General features: G+C 45.7%; 1 protein-coding gene across 7 annotated transcripts in view; it reads left to right on the top strand.

Moving 5' to 3' along the window:
- Window positions 1-25,021, top strand: part of Abca3 (ATP binding cassette subfamily A member 3) — a 58,639-nt gene that overhangs the window by 9,299 nt on the left and 24,319 nt on the right. For 6 of the 7 annotated variants that reach the window (XM_087203029.1, XM_087203033.1, XM_004864641.4 and 3 more), the window contains 16 exons: window positions 1,013-1,118; window positions 2,287-2,366; window positions 2,481-2,745; window positions 4,465-4,592; window positions 5,557-5,722; window positions 9,434-9,693; window positions 11,935-12,051; window positions 12,326-12,446; window positions 16,556-16,729; window positions 18,483-18,664; window positions 19,372-19,515; window positions 20,016-20,145; window positions 20,809-20,963; window positions 21,180-21,335; window positions 21,530-21,740; window positions 22,920-23,070. In XM_087203029.1, coding sequence (XP_087059155.1) covers window positions 2,313-2,366; window positions 2,481-2,745; window positions 4,465-4,592; window positions 5,557-5,722; window positions 9,434-9,693; window positions 11,935-12,051; window positions 12,326-12,446; window positions 16,556-16,729; window positions 18,483-18,664; window positions 19,372-19,515; window positions 20,016-20,145; window positions 20,809-20,963; window positions 21,180-21,335; window positions 21,530-21,740; window positions 22,920-23,070 — 2,414 coding nt within the window. In that variant the 5' untranslated portion in view covers window positions 1,013-1,118; window positions 2,287-2,312. Of the gene's footprint in view, window positions 1-1,012; window positions 1,119-1,352; window positions 1,372-2,286; window positions 2,367-2,480; window positions 2,746-4,464; window positions 4,593-5,556; window positions 5,723-9,433; window positions 9,694-11,934; window positions 12,052-12,325; window positions 12,447-16,555; window positions 16,730-18,482; window positions 18,665-19,371; window positions 19,516-20,015; window positions 20,146-20,808; window positions 20,964-21,179; window positions 21,336-21,529; window positions 21,741-22,919; window positions 23,071-25,021 lie in introns of those variants that run through there. The other variant, XM_087203031.1, reaches the window with a different exon arrangement.

Here is a 25,021-nt window from a genome sequence, read left to right as displayed (position 1 = left end):
CATCTCAGCCAGACCAGATGCCCGTTTGAATTGGCCTTGACCAGAGGCACCCCATCCCCCTCTCACCTAAACCACTCCTGGAAACCTTTCACACACCACAGGATCGGCCTATGTCATTAAGTTACTGCTCCTTTATTAATTTCCAGCTGATTTTAAGAAGATTTTTCCACCTTATTAATTTTATTTATTTGTTTATTATTTGGTGCTAGGAATGGAGCCCAAGGCCTCATACATGCTAGGTTAGTGCTCTGCCACTGAGCTACATAGTAGCCCTCACTGATTTTTAAAAAGTGTTGGGATAATTTATTAAGATGCCATTTAATAGGGCTTCACATTGTTTTAGCTTTTTTCACATGTTAACCATATGGCTAATAAAACTTTTATCTTAGATGAATTTGTAATTAATTTTTTGGCTACTCTTGAAAGCAAAATTCTGTGTAGTATTAGATATCAGCAGCTTGAAAAAAAGAAAGTTTTAGTATTTAAGAGAGAAATAGAGGGAGAGGGAGAGAGAGATAAATAGAGCATGCAAGAAGAACTTTAATGGAAATTATTTTCCACTGACCAAAGCGAAAAGTAAAATAGATCATTAAAAAAAATAATAATGGCTGGGGATTTAGCTCAGTGGTGCTGCTGCCTGCCTTGCAAGTGCAAGGTTCTGTGTTTGATCCCCAATACCAAATAATAATAATAATAATAATAACCCCTCACCCCGTGCCCCACAGCTCCAGGGAGTCATGCTGATAGTGGTGTTAGCTCAACTCATTAATGAATTATTCACTAACTTCTACTCTACTGGCCTAACCTGACTGGTGGGTGGTGTTTGGTTAGTATTAGCCTTGAACATGGAGCTAATTAACTGAACTTGAAACTCTCTCACTGTGAGTCACGAGCCTTTTCCCCATTTGGAGGGTGCTGGAGTGGGAAGTGTTCCTCTCTATTTGCCTGCAGCTCTCAATGCTGGACATAGACCAGGAGTTCCTGTGGCTAGTACACCTTCCCTCCCTTGTAGGTCTATGCACTTGGCCTTCATGCCATCAGCTTTTGGAACAAGATCCTTCTGATCCTAGGCATTGTGGACTCTACCTGAGCTAGTAGACCATTTACTTCTCAAACAGGTAAGCAGCTATATTTGAAATTTAGTAAAATGGGTTTATAAAATGTGAGTGGTACCTTTATAAATCTAAGCTCTTGTTTCTGCTATCACTTGTGTTTGATAATCTCATGACAGATATTTCTCCCAGTTATATGTGCTGAATTCATTTTTTTTTTTTTTTTTGGCACCGGGGATTGAACTCGGGTCCTTGCACTTGCGCAGCAGGCGGTGAAACCACTGAGCTAAATCCCCAGCCCTGAATTCAAATATTATATGTAAGTAGGTTTGGTAATACATGCCTGTAATCCTAGCACTCTGAGAGGCTGAGGCAGGAGGATCACAAGTTTGAGCTTAGCCTAGGCAACTTAGTGACTTATTGAGACCCTGCCTCAAAATAAAAAATTAAAAAGGGCTGGGGATGTCCCTCAGGGCAAAGGCCCCAAGTTCAATCCTCAGTACTCCCCCAAAATTATATGTAATATAGGATAGATTTTTTTCTTGGTATACATTTTCATTGGACAATCAGTAGAAGTAAAAATGGCTGTTCTTATGTAGTGGAGGATCAGATTCCAATATTTGTAATAACAGCAGAAAAAACTGATCCTTAGATTCAAGGCAGGAGAGGATGATTGATCGTTCATACATGTCTGCCTTCCCTGACCTGCTCCTGGGTGGACAAGGCCATCTAGGGCCAGAATTCCTGGCCTTCCCTTCCCCTTATATCTCTCTCCACGTCTTAAAAATCACCCACACCCAGGATACTAAGTTGAGTTCTCCTCTTTCCTGGTTCTCTTTTCCTGTGTTAGGTGGAAATGAAGCTAGTCAGGGAGGGGAATTCCATGAGCCTGAATATTTGCTGATAAGTCACAAATGCATGTTTACTACAGAGAATATCTAAATAGAGTTGATCAGATGATAAATGCCACTATAGCAGTCGCAGTTTGCATGAGTAGCATGTTGTTGAGAAACAAGGCAGTCTCTCAAAAGAGCACATGCTCTTCAGACAGATGGAATGGAGTGTTAGGGTATTAGCGTGGCACAAAGTCGCATGCCTTTCTCTCTGGGAACATTTGGAGTTCAGATGGCAGAAGTGAGTCACATGGAGGAAGAAGATTTGCAGCTCTTCCCCAGAAACCAATGATTACGTTTTCATCACACATCTAAGCTTTTGATCTTTGGTCCATGGTTAGTGCTGGGTGTCCCCGCTGGTGACAGGATGGCAGTGCTACGGCAGCTGGTACTCTTGCTGTGGAAGAACTACACTTTGCAGGTGGGTCTAGCCCCAGAGGATGGGTGACTGTAGAATCTGGCTGATCCAGAAACTCTGGGGGACACCCTGAAGGGAGGAGCACACCATCAGCAGCAATGATTATTTCTCTTCTAGAAGAGGAAGGTCCTAGTGACAGTCCTGGAACTCTTTCTACCCCTGCTGTTTTCTGGGATCCTGATTTGGCTTCGCTTGAAGATCCAGTCGGAAAATGTGCCCAATGCCACTGTCTACCCTGGCCAGTCCATCCAGGCGCTGCCCCTCTTTTTCAACTTCCCTCCGCCAAGGGGCACCTGGGAGCTGGCCTACATCCCTTCACACAGTGCTGCTGCAAAGACCATCACAGAGTCAGTGAGAAGGGCGCTGGTGATCAACATAAGAGGTGAGACCACTGTAGGCACCAGGAAATGTTGGAGGGGTTCTGATGGCTACAGGTCTGGATTGCGGTGATGCTATTGTCTCAGACTGCGTACATGGGATTCAGGTCCCAGGATGCAGGAAAGAGCTTGGTTAAGAGCTGTAGCCTAGCCTGGTAAGGTAGCACATAACTGTAATCTCAGAATTTTGGGAGGCTGAGACAGGAGAATGAGAAGTTTGGGCCCACCCTGAGCAACTTAATGACTTAAAAGACCCTGTCTCAAAATAAAAATAAAAATTAAAAATTAAAAGGGCCAGGGGCTGTAGCTCAGTGGGATGGGCCTGGGTTCAATTGCCAGTACTAACAAAACACAATAACAAAAAAACCTGTGGCCTAAGACCGCACAATTTCTCCTCTCATTGACTGTGCTAGCTCGTAAATCCTTGGACTCCCTTTTGTCCATATCTCGTTATAAAAATGGGGCTTAGGGGCCAGGGATTTAGCTCAGTGGTTCCCCTGCCTGCCTCGCAAGCACAAGGACCTGAGTTCGATCCCTGGTACCAAAAAAAAAAAAAAAGTGGGGCTCAGGAGTCTGGGTACCTGTCTAGAGCAGAGAAGCCCAGTAAAGTAGCATATGTGACATATGTTAGCCATATCAGGGTCTGTAGCTACATATGCCAGTAGGTAAGGGAGCTGAGTGGATTTAGCCAAGGAAAACACTTTAATTACAAGAGCAAAGCACAGTTTTAGTGCACAGCACAAAGGATCTTTTCTGAGATACAATTTTGGAGGGAAGATTTAAAGGTCATTAGAACTGAACATGGTGACACACACCTGTAATCTAAGCATTCTGGGAGTTGAGACAAAGGGATCACAAGTTCAAGCTCATCCTGAGCAACTTAGTGACCTAGCAAGACCCTGTCTCAGAAATAAAAAAATAAAAAAGGCCCTGTATTCCATCCCCAGTACAAAAAGAAAGAGAGCTGGGTATGGTGGCACATGCCTGTAATCCCAGCACTCGGCAAGCTAAGGCATTATCACTGCAAGTTCGAGGCTAGTCTGGGCTACATAGTGAATGAATTCAAGGCCAACCTTGACTACACAGTGAGGCCCTGCCTCAACCCCCGCCCCCCCCAAAAAAAACTCAAGAAGAAAGTGAGAGAGAGTGGAGAGCCTGCTGAGGGGAATGCCAGGAAACATATTAGCCATCTTTTCTAGATCTTCCCCTTAGGATAAAACTATTGTTCCTTTTCCTTTTGGTACACACCACCTGTGGCTTGTTGAGCTCAGTGTTGCAGCAGTTAGTGGGTGTTCCTTGGCCCCTACCAAATAATTACTTCACGTTAAATAGGACTGAAGTGACATAAAAATCACTGGAATTAGTATCCACTCCAGTTTTTTAAACATGCCTTGATGGTTATGAGAGAGAAAAGCTATCCATGGCTGACTCCAATCTAGGGTGTTTACAAGTTTTCTGTGACTCCATCTTGCTGCCAGTCTTGTGTATAGCTCAACTCTAAACCATGGCAGGAGTCCAGGACCTGGTCCTGACGGTTGGTTCTACCCATCTATGTCTATGTCTCTCTGCCAAGGCCAAAGCCACTTGATCTCAGAGAAGGTTTACAGAGCCTTGAAGAGTCTTGTCAGTTTACTGTGTTTTTACCTCAAGTGGCATGACATCCCCACGCTTTCCAGGGTGCAGAGATGGTTGGAAAACTCACAGCTCCAATGCTTGGTTCACAGTGCACAGCTTTCCCTCTGAGAAGGACTTCGAGGACTATATCCGGTATAACAACCATTCCTCCAATGTGCTGGCTGCTGTAGTTTTTGAGAACATTTCCAGCCACAGCAAGGAGCCCCTGCCACTGGCGGTGAGTATGGCCCACCTCATAACTAACTCCATCTACAAACAAAGCTGCTTTTCCTTAGACCCCTGCCTGCCTGGAAGTAAACATTAAACTCTCTTCTAGGTCCAGTATCACCACTCTGTCCCCAGGAAGGGAGCCTGGTGACATTTTAACCTATTGTCCCAGGGCAGTTTAGAAAATCTACCCACCCATTGACACTCACTTCAGGCCCCTTTTGGTTGTCTCATTTCTTTTTTTTGGTACCGGGGATCAAACTCGGGACCTTGCACTTTGGAGCCAGGCGCTGGAACCATGAGCTAAATCCCCGGCCCTGGTTGTCTCATTTCATGAAAGGTATTACTGGTCTTGGGCTGGGCATGGTGGTGCACATCTGTAATCCCAGCACTCTCAGAGGCTAAGACAGGAGGATTATAAATTTGAGCCTCATATAGGCACCTTAATGAGATCTCGTCTCAAAATAAAAATAAAAAGGGCTGGGGATGTAGCTTAGCACAAAAGCCCTGGGTTCAGTCACCAGTAAAACTCTCTCTCTCTCTCTCTCTCTCTCTCTCTCTCTCTGTTACACACACACACACACACACACACACACACACACTCAAAGCTGTTTTCTTTCCTGACAGCATTAAGATTGGGAAACCATCTCTCATGATGTTAATGTGCCTTCACTGATGTTGCATAGGTGGTGGTCACTGGTGCATCCATCTCATATGACATTCGTGTTGCTAGATGGCCACAGAGGAGTGACCACAAACCCCTCAAAGGTACCCCTGTGGGGTTCTCTGCCCTTGCTAGATGGTACCACTCCCTTTGACATTTTTGAGGCTGCTGGCACATTTTCTAGGTGGGCTGTGGTAAGTTTCTTGTGATGCCAGCCTTGGTAATTAGAGGCCTGAGAATTTACCCTCACTGGACCCATGTGTCTACTCTGAATCCCTCAGAACAATTTATTTTCTTTTTGTTTCCACAGGTGAAATATCACCTACGCTTCAGTTACACACGGAGAAATTACATGTGGACTCAAACAGGCAACTTTTTCCTGAAGGAGACAGAAGGCTGGCACACCACTTCCCTTTTTCCGCTTTTCCCAAACCCAGGACCAAGAGAGCCTACATCCGCTGACGGTGGAGAGCCTGGTAAGAAGCACTTTTAGGGGCCCTTTACCAGCCTCAGGCTGCTGAGTAATGAAAGTAGGGTGAACCCACTTTATCTCTCTGCACGAATACTTCTTAGGGACATTTATCTTTTGTTTGTAGGAGAAGGAAGAAACATTGAGTAAAACTAGCTTCTGAAGCACAAGGACCCGAGTTCAATCCCCAGTACCAAAAAACCCCCAAAACAAACAAAACTAGCTTCTGAAAGGCTAAAAATATGCCTTGAAAAGAGCAGTGGCACTCCCTGTGTGTCCCTGAAGACATACATCCTTGAATGACACATTTGTCTCTCAGTTTTTAGGATTCCTGAGTTTGTATTCACTTTTTTGGAGTGGTTTTACCTTTCTTCTCTTTCTCTGTCCCAGTCTGTGTATAATAGACTAGGCTTTTGAAAGTCTGCAGTCCTTGTGTGTAACTGAGCCATAGTTTACTTGAAATCAGTAACTCGTGTCAAAGTAGGATCTTGAGTCTCTTATTCTCTCTCAGTGTATGCTGTGGTCTGTACCCTGTAGCTTTGGCCATCAGTTGACATATTTGGCTCTTCTGAAACATGAACACGTCTTGGAACCAAGCTAGAGAAAGCCAAAAAGTACCTGGAACCGGGCCAGGGATTTAGCTCAGTGGTTCCACTGCCTGCCTCACAAGCTCAAGGACCCCAATTCGATCTCCAGTACCGAAAAACCCTACCAAAAAAGTACCTGGAACCCAGGACCCAGGACCCAGCATTAACCCTTGGACTAAGACCAACTGTAGATTCTGGGCAGAAGTCCAAGGGTTCTAGAAAGCACAGTTTTCCACAGGTCTGGCAGGAGACAGAGTACATTGGAGGTGTTGGTGAAAGGCTCTGTGGAGCTTGACTGTGAGACCCTAAGTACCAGGAAGGAGGCAGCTTCCAGGCAACAGTGATTAGAGACTCCTATTTCTCGTGCTAGGGCCTTTCCTAAAGCTGGTGCTTACAGGTAAGATATTAAATCCAGAAGAGAAACAGAGATGAAGTAGTTGAGATATGGGAGGTGAGAAGTTCCAAAATGAGGTCCTAGACAGGTCACCTAACTTGAGGCTTTGGAGAAGCACTGTCCAGCTGTCATACCAGCTGCCTAAACCCTGCAACTAGAGATGTTGGCTGCTCTAGCCAGATGCCAGGCTAGAGCTCCTCAACTCAAATTTTTGGAGAAAAATTTCCAAATCTTGAAAGCAATAGAAAAATAGAAAATGACTAAAAGACTTCATTATGTACAAACTCAGAATTTACCAAAAAAGAAAAACCCAGGGCTGACTTTAAAAGCAAACAAGAGACAGGAAAACATTTACAGCAGATGACAAAAGGCCAATGTCTTCTTTATAAAAAGGACTCCTACAAGTTAAAGAAAAACTCAAAGCCCCCAAGAGATAAGTATTGCCATGAAGAAGGACAGTTCTAGTCCTGCTTTCACTCCAGATATCCATCCATCAGGCCCCCACATCCTGATGAAAGAATTTAACTCCCAAAATTGCCTCAAAGAAGGAGAAAATCCACCTGCACAAACATGTTCACCATACCTTTATGATCATAAACATTTCCAAAGGGGAAAGTAATTGATACATCATGATGGCTTCATGCCTGGGAATAGTGAGTAGCACAGAGTTCTAAAGATGAAAACCACATAGCCAATGGCAAAATCTCCAGAGAGGACAATATGTGAGTGAGAGCAGAGTATTTGTCCGGGAGACAATGTGATGTCATGAAAAGACATGACATGAGTACTCAGGATCTCACTCAGCTGTACTCCTCACCTGTTGTGTGACTCCCTGGGGCTTGGTGTCCATGACTGTCTAGTAGGGATATCATCAGCTGCTCTGAAGCTTTGGTGTGAAGATGAGAATGAAACCTCCACCCTGCATCACCCTGGACACACCTAAAAGGTGATATAATTAAGCATCTGCTGTTAAGATGCCCTAAAACCTGAAGGAGACAGAAGACCATACACATATGCTTTCCCTGCCTTAGGGTGTGGTTGTCATATTGCCTTTTTCTCTTCTAAATGCTGCAGCCCAGCAACCAGCAGTTCTGTGTCAGGGGACATTTGATAGTCTAGCCACCACCTATACCTGCACGCCATCTCCCCTCTCCATCGCTGAGGTTCAGACCACAGAGCTTCAGGCTGCCTTTTCTCTCCCAGTGCCAAGCCTGCCCTTCCTTGGGCCTTGTTTCTCCCAGGCCTTGTTCCCCTTGTGACACTGACCCCAGACAGAGAGAAGGCATAGACTCCTTTAGGGTGTCCAGAAGAGCAAGCTAGGAGAAGTCACAAAGCACTTGAAGCTCTTCCAGTGACTTGCCCACAGAGCCTGCCTGCCACTGAGAAAGCAACTCAGGTTGGAGGCTGCAGTTCACAGAGTCATAGCCCCCAAGTCATCCATATCCTAGTCTTTGAAACCTATGACCATGTCAGGGTACATGACAGAAGGGAATTAAGGGTGCTGGTCAGCTGATGTTAAAATGGCAAGATCAAGCCTGATATGGCATATACCTGAAATTCCAGCACTCAAGAGGCTGAGACAGGAGGATCATAAGTTCAAGGTCAGGCTAGACACCTTACTGAGACAAATAACAAAAAAGAAAAAGGACTGGGGATGTATCTCAGTAGTAGAATATTTGTCTTATATGCATGAAGTTTAATCTCCAGGACCAAAAAGAAGGCAGAATTATTATCAGTTATCCTCCAGGATCCAGTGTCATCTCTAGGGTCCTTAGAAGCAGACAGTAATCTGGATGTGGTGGTGCATGCCTATAACCTCAGCACTGAGGTGGGAGGATCACAGTGAGTTCAAGGCCAGCCTAAACTATATAGCAAGACCCTATCTCAAAAAAACAAAGAAGGGCCTGAGATTTAGCTCAGTGGTGCTGCTGCTTGCCTCGAAAGCACAAAAAAAAACAAAGAAAAGAAAGAATGAACAAATGAAAGAGGAGGAAGGGACAAGTCAGGGACCACAGGTGACTGCTACAAACTGGAAAATTTCAGGAAAGAGTCTCCCCTGCTGCCCAGAAGGGAACATAGCCCTCTTGACTCCAGGATTCTAACTCAGGAGACACAAGTGTTGGACTCCCAGCCTCCCATGCTGTTAGATAACTTGTTCCTATTGTTTTTAGCTACTGAATTGATGGTAGTTACATGGCCTTAAGAAACACCCACTCACCAGAACCTTCTCTTCCGACTCCACATTTGGTCTCAGCTGCCTCCAACTTGGAGTCAGGTGGACTTCAGGGCCATCAGCTTCTTTCTCTTGGCTGTTGGGACAACACTCAGGACCCATTACTCTCACTACATGTGGGAAATGCTGTCCTGCTCCTCAGATCTTTTTGCTGTTTGTACTTCCCCTAACCTTTTATTTATTTGTTTGGTTTTGAGATGGGCTCTCACTATGTAGCTCAGACTGGCCTCAAACTTAGCAAGTTTGTGTCATGTTAATTATGGAATGGAAGTGACAATGATATCACTCTTGTTTGCTGTCAGTATGTGACATGTTTTCTCCCTTCTCTCATGGGACCACTGAATAGTGCTGGATGCCATTGGCGGCCACAGAAAGGGGCTCAGATAAAGTCCTGGGTCTTTGCCTCTGGGGACCCCTAGAGGCCCTAGTGCCTTTGAGGGCATGTAGCTCTCTAGCAGGCAGCACGGCACCCACAACACAACTGTGCTCTGTCTCTGCACTCAGGCTACATCCACGAGGGCTTCCTGGCAGTGCAGCATGCCGTGGACAGAGCCATCATGCACTACCATGCCAACACCTCGGCACACCAGCTCTTCCAGAAGCTCACAGTGATCGCAAAGAGGTTCCCATTCCCCCCATTTATCTCAGATCACTTCCTTGTTGCCATCCAGTACCAGCTTCCCCTGCTACTCATGCTGAGCTTCACCTACACATCCCTCACCATCATCCGGGCTGTGGTGCAGGAGAAAGAGAAAAAACTGAAGGTAACTGCCTTGTGTAGCTTTGTGACATCTTGGCAAGTCAATTCTGGGAATGGTGCTGCCATGGCAGTATGTCTCAGGGTTTCCTCCCAAAAAACTACCTCATTTTGAGGCTGCCATCCTTCCTATGTGCTGGACCCTCAGGAGCCAGAGAATCTTGGCTTCCTTGAAATCAGGTTGGTATGTATGGGTTCCTAGAGCCCTGGGAAGCACCTTAGGTCATGTGCTCAACACTAAGACTGAAGGTGACCCTGGACTTGTGCTGCAAGAGCCTCAAGGGTGTTGGGCATATGCAATGTGCCGGGTCATAACTGAGCTGTGCCAGAAGTGTAAAGTGCACACTGATTTTGAAGACTTAATTCGAAAGTGTAATCAGTCTCATTTTTATATATTGAAAATGGGATATAAGGATTATATTTTGGATATATAAGTAGAAATCATTGAGGTTATTTTACTTGTCTCTTTCCATTTTTGATGTGGCTGTTATAAAACTTCTAGTTACACATGTGGCTTCCATTCTTTATTGAACATTGGAGTTATAGGGACTACAGTGAGAGAAAATGTTCAATTACATAGCTGAGCAGGAATACGATCAACATTGCATTTAGATCTAGCGGCTTACATAAACATGAGAAATCACAAAGCATGCCAAGTGCCACTGTAAAGTCAGAACCTGACTTGATGAGGAACAACCAAATCAACAGTGTCACCTCTATACTCATACCAACAACACCACCATCACCCAGAACTTATTTGTAATTTCTCCTCTGGAAGTGTCCCCACTGCTAGTGAAATGATACTCATAATATTCTTAAATCTGTGGTGGTTGGAAGTTTTAAACTGTTGCAGATAAGAAGCTGGAAAACAGGCCAGAAAGTCACTGACCTGCTTGGGTGCCTTAAAGAACACTAATAAAATGAACACAAATAAATGATGGCAACATTGAGATAGTTAGCAGTGGACTAGAAATGGTTCAGATACACCAATCAAACAAGTAGGGAAAGCGTTACATGATTATGGAGTCTTAAGTGGTGGGTTTATGAGAGGCCATTATACTTCGTCTTTTGATTTTCCTGAAGGTTTGAAATTGTGCATAAGAAAGGATTGGAAGATCAACAGTCTAGCCCCATCCTGGCATGTAAGAGTCAGTGAATCAGTTCCAGTCCCCTCCTCCTGTCCAGTACTTCCCAGTGGAGCTGTCTGTGACCATAGACTGTCATGTATCTGCCATCTGTTGTGGTCACCACAGAGCACTTGAACTGAGAAGCTAGTTTTCACTGTGCTTAGTTTTAGTTAAGTTAAAATAACCACATGTGGCTACTGGCTACCATTGGACAGTATAGCTTTAGATGCCCAGGACTCTCCATCAGTGTTAATCAGTGGAGGAGCTGAGCTTCCTCAACACACCTCCTGAGGGCTTGCCTTGAGAAAGGGAAGGAAGATGTCATCAGAGCCACATCTGATACTGCACCCAATGCTTCTGACAAGGAGCGCCCTTCCTCAGATTCTCGCCCCTCCGTTCAGAACAATCAAAGACAAAGAAATGGGTACCTGTGGCTTCTAACCTTCACGGCCACCCTCTGACCTGGTGCCATGACTCATCGCCCAGGAGGCTGATGTCTGTGATTGGCAACCTGCAGGATCTTTGTGATAAATGGGAGGAGCCAGGCTGAACTTCTGGAGAATGGACTTGGTACCACATAAGGAACACACACACAGGGAGTTTGGAATTGCCCCATAGAACACAAGGGCACCAGGACTTTGGGAGAATTTCCCAGCTTAATTAAGGTCTGCTGGGTACACATGTCAGGCCCTCCAGAGGCACAGGCAGAGGATGTGATGTACTAGAATGATGGGGATTGGTGTACCCAGTGGGGAGACAGTCTTGGCTCTACCATGAAGGAAAGTCAGGCCATTGCCAGGTAGAAGGCAGGGGGCACACTATGACATGAGGAGAAAGGGGGACCTGAGTGGGGACCCAGAATGGCCTACCAGATGGGGTGGCTGTAAGACTGGAAAAGGTAGGAGGGGGAAGATTTCTCATACCACACGCAGGGCTAAGCTGTTGGTTAAGGGCTGCTGTGACAGCCAGACCTGGGCCTTCTGCCTTCCAGCCTCTAGTCCACAGCACAGGCATCCTGGTCCTCTTCCTGGTCCACTAACAGACACTTGTCTACACAAACACGTACCCCTGGGCAGATATGGGAAGTGGCCTGCAGGTGTGATACTTTCCATCCCTCACAGGAGTATATGCGCATGATGGGGCTTAGCAGTTGGCTGCACTGGAGCGCCTGGTTCCTCATGTTCTTCCTCTTCCTTCTCATCGCAGTTTCCTTCATGACACTGCTTTTCTGTGTCAAGGTAAGTGTGGCTTTGATGTGGGGCTCTGAAGAAAAGAGGACACAGAGACCCAGTGCTCAGGCTGGGATCTGCTGCTGGCATGGAGTGTCTCATGGCCACTGACCACAGGTCAAGTCTTTCCTGAGCAGGGGACAGCAGGGCTCCCGACTGGCTGACGAAAGGGCTTCTACTGTCCCCAGCAGTGTCTCTCTGAGCAAAATATTTAAACCCCTCCTGGCCCATCTCTACCTTTCTTGATCCAACCTACCACTCTGGTGGGTGGCCTATCTTGCAGGTGAAGAAGGATGTAGCGGTACTCTCCAGCAGTGATCCCTCTCTGGTGCTGGTCTTCCTGGTGTGTTTCGCCATTTCCTCCATCTCCTTCAGTTTCATGGTCAGCACATTCTTCAGTAAAGGTGAGTCTTTTTGCTCCCCCAAGGCCAGAGGACTTTGGGCTGGCTGATCTAAGTCTTGGGAAACTGGGAGGAGAAGTTGTGCAAGGTTAACAATTAAAGGACATTGATGTAGATGATCTAGAGACTAGGTTATCTGGATGGAGGACACTTGAGATGCTGGAGGTGATCACAGAGAATCAGATTGCTGAGGGATAGGCTCAGAGGAATCCAACAATGTCCTCAACTGGGCCTTGTGAACTCTCCCAGAAAGGAGCTGGAAAGAGGACAGAACATAGCACTGGTGTGGGCCAGGGAGGAGCCAGAGTGGCTTCAGGTGAAGGATAATTGGCAACAGGCAGGTGTGGGCACTGTGTTGAGTGCTAGGAGTAGCCAAAAGAAAAGGTTCATTCTGTCTATCTACTTTGTGATTGTAGTTCCATTTGAAGTTATTTCTGCTGTCTGAGTTTTGTGTGCTCTGTTTATTCCTCCACTTCTGTTTTTTGCCTTTGCTGCCTTCTGTTGGACTAAGAAAATTTCCTCTGGTTCTTTTACTTCTGATGGTTTGGAAAATATACATTGTTTCTCTTCTTGTAGGGATGACAGTTAGTGTTGAGCTTAAACACTTACCTTTGAAAGTTTCTAAAAAGGTAAAATAGTGAATATGTCTAGACTCATCCCAGATATGGTTCAATCCAACCACACTAAATACTTGTTAATAGTTCCCAAGCTTCCCACTGTGTAGTTTATTTTGTTGTTTCAAAAGCGCAAGCAATTAGGTACTATTCTATATGCATATAATTTTTTAAGAGTAGGAAAACTTATTGGGAAATAGGAATGGAAAATAAGAATAGCTCCTAAGAGACAGGAGGGGTCCCGAAAGGCCTGCCCATATGCATACAATTTCTAATATGTATCAAGTGCACACTTTTTTTTTTTTGGTACCGGGGATTGAACTCGGGTCCTTGCACTTGTGAGGCAGATGGCGGAACCACTGAGCTAAATCCCCAGCCCAAGTGCACACTTTTTTGTGTGGTCTACTTTTTGAGTTTACTTTTTTTGATGTTGAACTTTGCCCCTGAGTAGTTCTTTCACTGTAGATTAGTGAGTAGTTAGTTAATTTTTTTTTGATTTGCCAAAGACGTTGTTATTTTGCCTCACGCTTAAATAATATTTTAGTTGCATATAGCATTCTCCCTGGGTAGATAGTTTCCCCTGCTCTATGACAATGTCACCTTATTGCCACCTACTACCCATGGCATTGGTAAGAATCTGCTGACAGATGATATGTGACTTCCTTTTGCTTATGAGTGTTTTTCTCTTAAGGACCTCTGTCTTCTCCAGTTAGTATTTTGTCAGCTTCTGTTATTCCTATCGTTGTTATTCCTATCATTCTCTTCTTTTAGGGCTTTGTCAGAGCCTGTCAGTCTGACCTACAAGTCTCTGAACTTTCTTTTAATACTTTTAAGAAATCTCTTCCTAGCCAGGTGTGCTGGTCCCATCATTCACGAGGTTGAGGTGGGAGAATCACTTGTGTCCAGGAGTTTGAGAATAGCTTGGGCAACACAAACAAAATTGCCAATTTAACTGAAGAATTTCCTTGGTGGTGCAATAAAAATTATTAATTTTATTAATTCTTGACTCTTGAATATACAGTAAGTTCCTGACTTGTGATCAAGCTCTGTTGTGGGAGAATTATTCATAACAGATTTGTTCGGGCTGGGGATTTAGCTCAGTGGTTCTGGCGCCTGCCTCGCAAGTGCAGGGTCCCAAGTTCAATCCCCGGTACCAAAAAAAAAAAAATAACAACACACATAACAGATTTGTTCATCAGCCAACAAAGTGAGTCTTAGACAGCACACCTGTGAAAGTATGCAACTTGAATGTTCATAAGTCAAGGATTTACTGTACTTTGTTTTAGTATTCTGCATGACAAAATGAGAGGTACACATAAAGTACTTGTGCATCAGACAGAATTTGATTCCCTTCAGGAGTAGCATGTGCACAACTGTTTGAGTTGTCAGTTTAACTAGCCACTTTTTTCACACAACACCATTTTTGCCTGTAAGAACAGCCATCAGACTATAGTTATCCACAACTGCGTATTTATGGCTGTTTTTGAAATCTAGGCCTACCTTATTTTAAGGAAAACCACTGGTAATTTTATTATATATCTCATGTCTGTAACAAAGTCAAGCTTTCAAAGAAAATGTAGAATTTTGCAAACTCAATTCTATAATTATAAGCTTGACAACTTTCCAATACCTAAAGAGATTTTTATGAGATTAGTGATAATATTGAGAAATGTGATGTTTTGGTATTGTATAATAACATTTGTCAGTGTTTAGAAGATCCACATGATCCCATAAGCAGTATTTTTTACAGAGTAATTCATCATGTTAAAATTTATTCAAAGTGCAAAGGTCCATTTAAAGTGCAATATAAACCAAAGGCTTTTAATATAACAGTATAAAATGTTCATTGGTTAGTTTGGTTGCACATGTGATATGATATCAAAAAATATCCATTTGCCTACAGAGATGACTTTTGCGGGGTTCCTGAAAGAACTAGAAAATAAAAACAAAGGAAAATTACAAAATCCTGTAACTATAAAGTAATAAAAGCTAACCTCTGTGACAGTAAAAAAAAGAAAAGAATATCCACAAATGTCTGTAAAGACTAATATAATACTCCTCCTTTTTCCAACTGTATATCTGAGTGAAGCCACATTTCCTTCTTATTCTTCAACAATAAAAACAGGAAATAGCAGAAGAATCCAGAAGCTAGGTGCATCCAGCATGCTCTGTTAAGTCAGACATTACAGGCATGGCTTTTCACTGAACTATATTCCCAGGCCCCCCCGCCCCCTCTTTCAGACAGAGTCTCAGTCACTAAATTGCCCAAGCTAGGTTCAAACTTGCAATCCTCCTTCCAGTGTTCTGGGATCATAAGCATGTGCCACCACTCCTGGCTTGCTCTTTTAAATTGTTTAAAACTTAACATTTTTAAGCTGGGTGTGGTAGCACACACCTGAAATCCCAACACTCAAGAAGCTGTGGCAGGTGGATCACTTCAAATTTGAGACAATCCTGAGATAAATAGTGAGTTTGTGGCCATCTTGGACTATATAGTAAAACACTATTTCAAAAAAAAAGGAGAGGAAGGGAAGGAGAAAAAGCTTTAAATTTTTTTTTTTTTGGTACCAGGGATCGAACTTGGGACCTTGCACTTGCAAGGCAGGTGGCGAAACCACTGAGCTAAATACCCGGCCCTAAAGCTTTAAATTTTGTTATTAATTTCTCATAGAGTTAATACGGAGATAGATACATAGATAGATACATAGATAGGAAGAAAGGAAGGAAAGGAAAGGGAAAGGGAAAGAGAAAAGAAAAGAACATAAAGCTCTTTGGGGGCTGGGGATTTAGCTCAGTGGTTTCGCTGCCTGCTACGCAAGCGCAAGGACCTGAGTTCGATCCCCAGTACCAAAAAAAAAAAAAACAAAAAAGATACCAAACCAGTCTGACACTGTAGGCATGGACTGACACAATGTTGTCCCCTGACCTAGCTGCTTACTTGCCTTTGTTGGCCCTTTTCTCATACATCACCTTCTTAAAGCCTTTCTTTTCTCATTCTGTGCCTTGCTGCTCTGCCTAGGGATCCATAGGGATGGAACACATTCTATTCTTTACTTCCTTCCCTCTTCATTCCCCCCTGGAGGCCAGGCTATGGCAGGATAAGTGTTTCCCCTGTTCTGTTTGCAGCCATCTCCCTAGTGCCTGGAGCAATGTGACACAGACTAGGTGCTCAGTGAGTATCTGATGGATGAATGAATTAGAGAGGTCAACCAGTACCTGGGAAGACCAGGCAAGAAGGGGAGCTGGGGCAAGATTTAGGGTCCCTACCAAGTGTGCAACATCACGGAGGCACCTGGGTGGGAAGTCTGTAGGAGGGGCTGGAGACCCCAGGCAGGGTGCCATCCTAGAGCACTGCACCCTGATAAGAAGTGGCAGGGTGGCTGTAGCCCCTCAGTGCCAGGACTTGGATGGGATCCAGGCTCCCTGTGACCACTGCTACCTACACAAGTCCCCTGGTGACTTTGTAGCATGGCTTGTGTTGCTCCTTTCTCCCTGCAGCCAACATGGCAGCGGCTGTGGGTGGCTTCCTGTACTTCTTCACATACATCCCTTACTTCTTCGTGGCTCCCCACTACAACTGGATGACACTAAACCAGAAGCTCTTGTCCTGTCTCCTGTCCAACGTTGCCATGGCAATGGGAGCCCAGCTCATAGGAAAATTTGAAGCCAAAGGTGAGTATTATTGTCCTTACCAGCCATTCTTGCTGTTCTTGCCACCAAGGGAGCATCTTACCTAAACTGCATCTAGCAGAGGAACTTACCTCAGGTGACAAGCAGGCTCATCAGGACACCTGAAGCCAGAGGGCTTCATCAGCAAAGAGGCACTAAGTATGTCTGGCCTCTGTGGGGGTACTCAGCATCTGCCTTCTTGGGACTTTTGCATGTTATCCTGGCTGTGTTGGCAAGAATGAAATATAATCTACCTTCCAAAGGACTGGACTGGGCTCATGTAAGATGATTTCAGTCCTTCCCTATCCAGGTTTTATTCTCTTTTCTAGGCCAAATACTCTCATTTCTTCCAGGCATATGTCTTGGTCTATTTGTGCTGCTATCACAGAATCCCTAAGACTGAGTAATTTATAAAGAACAGAAACTTTTTTCTCACAGTTTTGGAAGCTTGGAAGTTCAAGATCAAGGTGCCACCAGGTTTAGTGTCTGATGAGGGATCAGTCTCTGCTTCTAGGATGGCACCTTTAATGTTTCTCACATGGCAGGAGAGCAAAAAAGAGCAAAGCCTGTCCTGCAGGCCCACTTTTGGTTCATTCATGAGGGCCTCCTCCCAGTACTGTTGCTCTGGGAACCAATTCCAACACTTGAACTTTTAGGTGAAACATTCAAACCATAGCACTGTGCAATTCCTAGTTATTGTAGCTTCCAAAGATCTGGAACCCTGGAAGGAAGGAAGTGATTAACCACAGGAACATTCAATATTTTTAACTAGAACTTTTTTCATCAGTTGTCAATGTCTTCCAACACTTTAGCATTTTTTGTGTGTGTGTGTGGTACTGGGGATCAAACTCAGGACCTTGCACTTGCAAGGCAGGCAGCAGCACCACTGAGCTAAATCCCTAGCTCCTTTAACTTTTTAAATATATGTGCTCCCATGATCAGTAGTGTGCTGATAAAATGTAGACTTTGTGCATGAGCAGACCCTTCCAGGGTTCAAATACTTTTTTTTTTTTTTTGTTACCAGGGATTGAACTCAGGTCCTTGCGCTTGCAAGCCAGGCGGCAGAATCAAATACTTTTTAAAAAGCTAGTTCCAAAACTATAGGCACCCTCCTCCCTCTTTTTATTTTCAGCAATAGACACATCTCTAGCTGTTTGAAAAGTGAACATTTACCCAGGCTACCTCCATCTAGGGCCCTCAGGTCTGCAGAGGATGGCCACTCAGGCACAAGTCTGTATGGACTATGATGTTGGCAAACCATGAGCTCCAATAGAGCTTTATGTGTGTCCCTCAGTTTAAGAGAGACAAATGGTGCCAGTGATGTAACTTAGCAGTGTAGTGCCTGCCTGGCAAGTGTGAGCCCCTGAGACTGATTCCTGGTACCAAAAAAAAAAGACATAAATGTATATCTATTCACTCTGGCCTTTCCCAAATCATATGTGTGGATCTGTGAGAATGTATGTGTGTGTGTATATATATGTATATATGCATAAAAGTGTAATGTGTATGTATGTGTATATTTATACATGTCAACAATTAAATGTGAACTCATCTGGTCAGTTCATAAATTTTTTGCTGGTTCTTAAAGACTTGAAAGAAGTTGCCAGATTTGTTATTGAGCCAGAAAGGGAATAGTCACACCATTTTTGCAGCAACAACACAGGGCAAATGTGCACACATGTGCCATCTGGGGCCACAGGTTCCCTGAGCTCTCCCAGTCTGCCTGATTTTGGGCCATCTTCTGGTGTGTACCCAGGCACGGGCATCCAGTGGCAAAACCTCCTGAGTCCTGTCAATGTGGACGATGATTTCTGCTTTGGGCAAGTGATAGGGATGCTGCTTCTGGACTCTGTGCTCTATGGCCTGGTGACCTGGTACATGGAGGCCGTCTTTCCAGGCCAGTTTGGTGTGCCCCAGCCCTGGTACTTCTTCCTCCTGGTGAGTCCTAATGCCCCTGCTCAAGTGGGCCCACCTCTGTGGGGGGTGGGAGTGTCCCTGACACTCATTCAATCCCTTCATGGACCAGGAATGGATCTGTGCATGTTGATGTGTCCCTATAATCCTAGAACTCTGGAAGGCTGAGGCAGAAAGATCACAAATTCAAGCTCAGCCTGGGCAACTTACTGACTTACCAAGACCCTATCTCAAGATAAAAACAAAAGGACTGGGCTGGGGATTTAGCTCAGTGGTTTCGTCACCTGCTGCACAAGTGCAAGGACCTGAGTTCCATCCCGGTACCAAAAAACCAAAAAAAACAAAACAAAAGGACTGGGGATGTAGCTCATTGCAAAGGCCCTGGATTTTCCCAGTAGTGAAGCCAGAAAAAAAAAACCCTCTCTTCATCTTAATATCAACATTAACACACTCCTTTTCTTCTTTCACCTCTGAGGTGACATTTACAAGCCTATGAATGACTGTTGTGCCCATTTGCCAGATTGAGAAGCTGAGGCTTAGACTTTCCCAGGGACAGTTGAGTCAGGAGCTGCTAGAGGTCTCACTCTTAACAGCATCCACTTCACCACTGTGCTCTTGGAGATTAGCTGAGCTATGTTGCTGCCTGTGTTTCATATGTCAGTGTTTGCTTTGTTGGCCACAAACAAAATGGACTGACACACATAACTGACACCTGTCTGCCTCCATCCCAGCCATCCTACTGGTGTGGGAACCCAAGGATGGTTGTAGGGAAAGAGGAAGAGGACAGTGACCCCGAAAAAGTGCTCAGAACTGAGTACTTTGAAGCTGAGCCCGAGAACCTGGTGGCTGGGATCAAGATCAAGCATCTATCCAAGGTACCACGTCCCACTGGGGACATAGCAAGGGACTATGGGAACAGGCTGGTCTTGCAGCCACAGGTGCTCTCTCTAGGCCTCATTCTCTCCTGAGCACCTGATAAAGGAGAGCTGGGGTCCTTCAGCCACTCCTTATGTATTTCCCAGCACACAGACCACCTCTCTGTGTCACTCTCAGTGCCTAGCACAGGACCAGACAGGGTGATGCCAGAGAATGTACAGTCACATCTGTGCCTCCTGCCAGCTTCTCATTACATGCTCTGCTTTGCTATCCTGGCTGCCATAGGCTTCCCAGGAGAGACATCAAGGAGGTAGTGGGACATGTCGGGTGGGAAGGGGAGAGCAGGGATACACAGCCTCTACCTCAAATAGTCCTCTGCATGCTGATTGGCTCTGGGATTGGTTCTTAAGACATTGAGGCCACATTCCATGAAAGGCCTATGGAGGGAGGCCACTAAAGACCAAGGAATGTCCAGTGCAGCCCTCTGCCTCACCTGCAGGTCTTCCAAGTGGGGAATAAGGAAAAGGCAGCCGTGAGGGACCTGAACCTGAACCTGTACGAAGGGCAGATTACCGTTCTGCTGGGCCACAACGGGGCAGGAAAGACCACCACCCTGTCCATGCTCACAGGTGAGGGGCGGACCCATGCCACCTGTGGCTGGCACGCCCTCCCTCAGCACTGCTGCATGCCAGTCTGGCCTTGGTCCTTCACACAGCTTTCAATCTTTCCCAGTCCTGAGACCTGAGATGCTCTCATACCCAGCAGAGCCTCAGCGCCACAGCCCAGGGGGTCATACAGGACATCTTGGGTGATCCCAAGCTTCTTTTCATGAATGCCTGAACCTAGTAGCATCAGCAAAAGCAACCATGGTAAAGTCCCAAACCCCTCAGGGCTGGTCTACCCTGTACGGATAACAATTTGGTCACAAACTCTCTTTAGGAAGCCATCCCTGGTGCATTGCATCCAACTCTGGTGGCTCTTCATTTTCCTGAGAAACAAGATGGGGTTTTGGTGGGGGTCTTGTGGTAGTGATTCACTCAGTGCCTAAACACACTTGTTTCTGCAAGTGTGTGTGTTTTTCATCCCTGACAATCTTGTGCACTTGATAGCAGTCCATGTCCCTGTCCTTCCTGTTCCCCGCTGCTCAGGTGGACATAGCCCACCATGGTGGGGAAGAGGGGTTCCTGGCACTCTCCCTCACACAGGGTCCTTTAAAAAATGAAGGGAACCTGGTGACTTGCTGATAAGAAAGATTTTCACACTAATTTTGGGGGTCTTTTGCTTGGCCCCAGGACTCTTCCCCCCTACCAGTGGACGTGCCTATATTGGTGGGTATGAAATTTCCCAAGACATGGTTCAAATCCGGAAGAGCTTGGGCCTGTGCCCCCAGCATGATGTCCTGTTTGACAACCTTACAGTTGCTGAACATCTTTGCTTCTATGCACAGGTGAGTCCATAGATGACAGGGACTTGTAGGTGGTTTTGGTTCCATTATTTATGTGTGACATTAGCCTCCCAGCAAAGCAAAGTCTCTTTGATGAACTCTTCTTCCAAAACCAGAGTAAGGTGCATTGGCAAGCAGAATAGTTTGGGAGCAGACTGTCAAGCCAAGGAGCTTGCTGGGCAGCACTGCCTCATCTCCCCTCATCCCCTGCCATTTCAGCTGAAAGGCCTGTCTCACCACAAATGCCCTGAAGAAGTCAAGCAGATGCTGCACATCCTCAGTCTGGAGGACAAGAGGAACTCGCTGTGCAGGTTCCTGAGTGGGGGCATGAAGCGCAGGCTCTCTATTGGGATCGCTCTCATCGCAGGCTCTAAGGTACAGAGTAGTGGGCCCCAGCACCACAGGTTAGTTCCCCACATACAATGGACAAATATAGCGCAGCAGTGCCCAGGGACTTTGAGTTCTAGAACTCGAGCCACTGGAGTCAACTCAAGCTGCACAGGCCTCCAGCACAGCCAGCCTGAGACGTAACTCTGCCATCACCATGAGGCTGTGCCTCTGCTCCCCAGGTATTGATGCTAGATGAGCCCACCTCGGGAATGGATGCCATCTCCAGGAGGGCCATCTGGGACCTGCTTCAGCAGCAGAAAAGTGACCGCACCATCCTGCTAACCACCCACTTCATGGATGAAGCAGACCTGCTGGGGGACCGCATTGCCATCATGGCCAAGGGCGAGCTGCAATGCTGTGGTTCCTCTCTGTTCCTCAAGCAGAAATATGGTAAATATGGTGGGTGGCAAGTAGCAGCAGACAGCCTCCATCCCATGGTAGGGTCACCTTCCCTGTGCTGATGGGAACTGCCTACTACGAGCCTTGGTGACAGGCCCTGAGGACAGCAGGGAGAGGCTTTCTCCCCACTTCCTGTTTCGTCACCAGTATAGGGCAGGAGTGAGAACTAAGGGATGTGGGGCAGAACATCTGGATTGTTGGGCTCTGTTTCAGTCTTGACCAGGGCTCTGGAGAGCGATGGTCTCTTGGAGAGGCCACACACACTTGGGCTCCTAATACAGCCCAAGGCAGTGAGTAGAGACCTAGGTCAGGTCCCAGTTTTGTGGGGTAGATGTAACTTCCCTTATGACGGTTGTCACCTGGTTCATTCAGTATGGCACTGGTGTGCCAGCCACCCCAACACCCAAGACACAAGTGAGCCTTTCCCAGAAGGCCCAAGGATCCCATTTCTGCTCTACTGGCTTTCCAGTGGCAACACACAGCCCCAGAGATCCCCAGTGTGCCCACAGCAGACTGGAGGAAGACTGGTAGGGGCATCCTTATTCCGGGTGGTCATGTGCCCTGCAAAGATACTGGAGTTCCTTTTCCAAGAAAGACATGGTACAGGTCTTAGAGGACAAGGTGCCATTTCTGCCACAGCCTTGAGAACTTTACTTGCTACTTCCTGCCTGGCTGTCCAGTGTCCTTGTCCCTGAAATGGACATGAATGTGACAATTCCTGCGAAGTGATGCTGGATAGATGAGAGCAGGGATCTGTTGTGTGTGATATAGTTGGCAGCTCCTTCTCTTGCTAAATTTCTTCCTATGAGCTTCAAGCCTCAGTGACAATCAGTGTTAGTCCTGCAAAGCAAATGCCCTCAAACACTCAGATTATTGCTTGTTTTGCTTCCCTCCCCTGGTGGTTATACCTTCTAAAAGGCTCTGGCTTCCAGCAGGTGCTCCATACTACACTCAGCATCCAAGATCCCCTCAATGCTCTCCCCAGCTAGGGTTTGGTAGGCAAGACCTGAAGACAGCATGGAGGAGCCCTGAGATGTGTCAGTCCTGGCTCACTTGCCTCTGGCTTTCCAGCTTTTTTCCCATGAAACTAGCTGGCATGAGCCCCATTGAAGGCAGGAAGAAAAGTGAGGGGACAGTCAAAGGATCTCATGCCTAGCCCATGTATTCCAGGCGCTGGTTACCACATGACACTAGTGAAGGAGCCACATTGCGACCCCAAAGCCATCTCCCAGCTGGTATACCACCACATCCCCAATGCCACTCTGGAAAGCAGTGCTGGGGCTGAGCTGTCCTTTATTCTTCCCAAGGAGAGCACACACAGGTATGTGTCCTAGAAAGATGAGTATGCCTTCCAGATAATATCCACACAGGTGAAAATCTAAGAGGGGGCCTCCATGCTCAGTCACCTATCCTCCCCTCTCTGGTTTGGCCAGGGGGGATCCCTTAGGTTTGGCCATGGATGGTCAGCCCATGGGGAATGTTTGGTTGAATGCAGAGAGTTAGATATCTGGATGGGACTGGGAGAAGTGTGACTTGTTCCTGAGTTAGAGAGACATTCCTGACTTATTGCAGGGGCACTCAGTGTCTACTTGCCATTTGTACTCAGCACCAGGTTCCCTCTAATGGCATTAAACATGTCATAGCTAAAACTCAGAATGATTTGTGGAACTGAGAACTTGCATTTGAATATAAGTTTTGAATGTGTATAACTTTCTGATCTCAGAATTTGAGACAAGGGATTTATCTCATCACTGTCATACACAGGGAAGAGGTACCAAGGCAGGAGGAAAAAGCCAACTTTTGATTCACATTCAGAAACTTTGGGATTTATATTTTAAAAGTACATTTAGGGCCGGGGTTTTAGCTCAGTGGTTTTGTTGCCTGCTGCACAAGTGCAAGTACCCGAGTTTGATCCCTGGTACCAAAAAATAAAAAAAAATTTAAAAAGTACATTTAATCATGTTACATATCTAAGCAATGTGGGGGGTTTGTTGGGATTTCTTTTTGCTGGGGATCAAAACCAGGGCTTTAAGCAGGCTAGGCAATTTCTCTACCACTGAGCTACATCCTTGACCAGTATTAGTAAGCGTTACCATTCCTGGACACAATACCAGACACCCACAATTTAAGGGAGGAGAGGTTTAATTTGGCTCATGTTTTAAGGGGATCCAGTCCAAGGTCAGCTGGCTCCAAGACAGAAACATCATGGAGGAAGCTTCTCAGTTTATGGTGGCCAAGAAGTAGAGCAGAGGAACAGTGCCAGAGAGGAAGGGGAGAGTGACCAGATATAGACCCCAAAGTTATACCTCCATGACCCACCCAGACACATCTGGAAATGTGCTCCACCAATCCCCTGGGTGGGTCCCAAATCCATTCAAGTTGACATTCCACCCTAACCACCACATCCCAACCCTTGTCAACTTCATACCCAAGCTGATCTCCTTAAACCATGTTTAATTTCCAAATAAAGGCAACAACAAGCTTATAATTCCATGTAACATAATATAACTATTCTATGTACAACTGGAAATGCAACAATCCCTTATCCAAAGTCTCAACAGTGCCAGCATTTTTCAAAAGTCCAAGTGTAAGTCTCTATTGAGACTTAAGGCAAACTGTTAGTTATGAATCTCTGTAAAAATAAAAAGCAAGGGCTGGCGATTTAGCTCAGTGGTTTCGCTGCCTGCCGCATAAGTGCAAGGACCCAAGTTCGATCCCCAGTACCAATAAATAAATAAATAAATAAATAAATAAATAAATATTAAAGAATAAAAAACAAGTTACATAATCCCAGCATACAATGGCATAGGTTAAACATTTACATTCCAAAAGGGAAGAACAGAGAAATAGAAAAATATTAGACCAAAAAAGATCAAAATACAGGAGGGCAAACATTAAGTCCTACTGTTCCCTATCCAGCACCTAGGACACATGGTGGTAAGATGTGAGTTCCAAAGCGCTTAGGTCGCCCCAACCCTATGTTCCAGCCCATATGGGCTCTCTTGGGCTGGCTTCACTCATGGCCTACAGCTTTCCTTGGCAGACTTTCCTCGTTCTGGAATCTCTGACTGTGCCTTTGACTTCACACACTGCCCTCTCAAGGGCTCCTTGCTGGCCTTCCAAGCCTTCCTTTGAATCTGGGTAGAAGCCTCCCTGATCCCACAACTCTTGGATTCTGTGTGTCTGTAAAACCAGCATCACATGGATGATGTCAAGGCCACCTGCCCCTCAAGTAGTAGCCAGGCCCCCTTGGACCATCATTGCAGTGGCCT

This window comes from Heterocephalus glaber, unplaced genomic scaffold (genome assembly GCF_053883595.1).
Source record: "Heterocephalus glaber isolate CG9 unplaced genomic scaffold, H.glaber_assembly_v1.0 deba00001781, whole genome shotgun sequence".
Taxonomy (NCBI): Eukaryota; Metazoa; Chordata; class Mammalia; order Rodentia; family Bathyergidae; genus Heterocephalus; species Heterocephalus glaber.
This window is presented reverse-complemented; position numbering and strand designations above follow the sequence as displayed.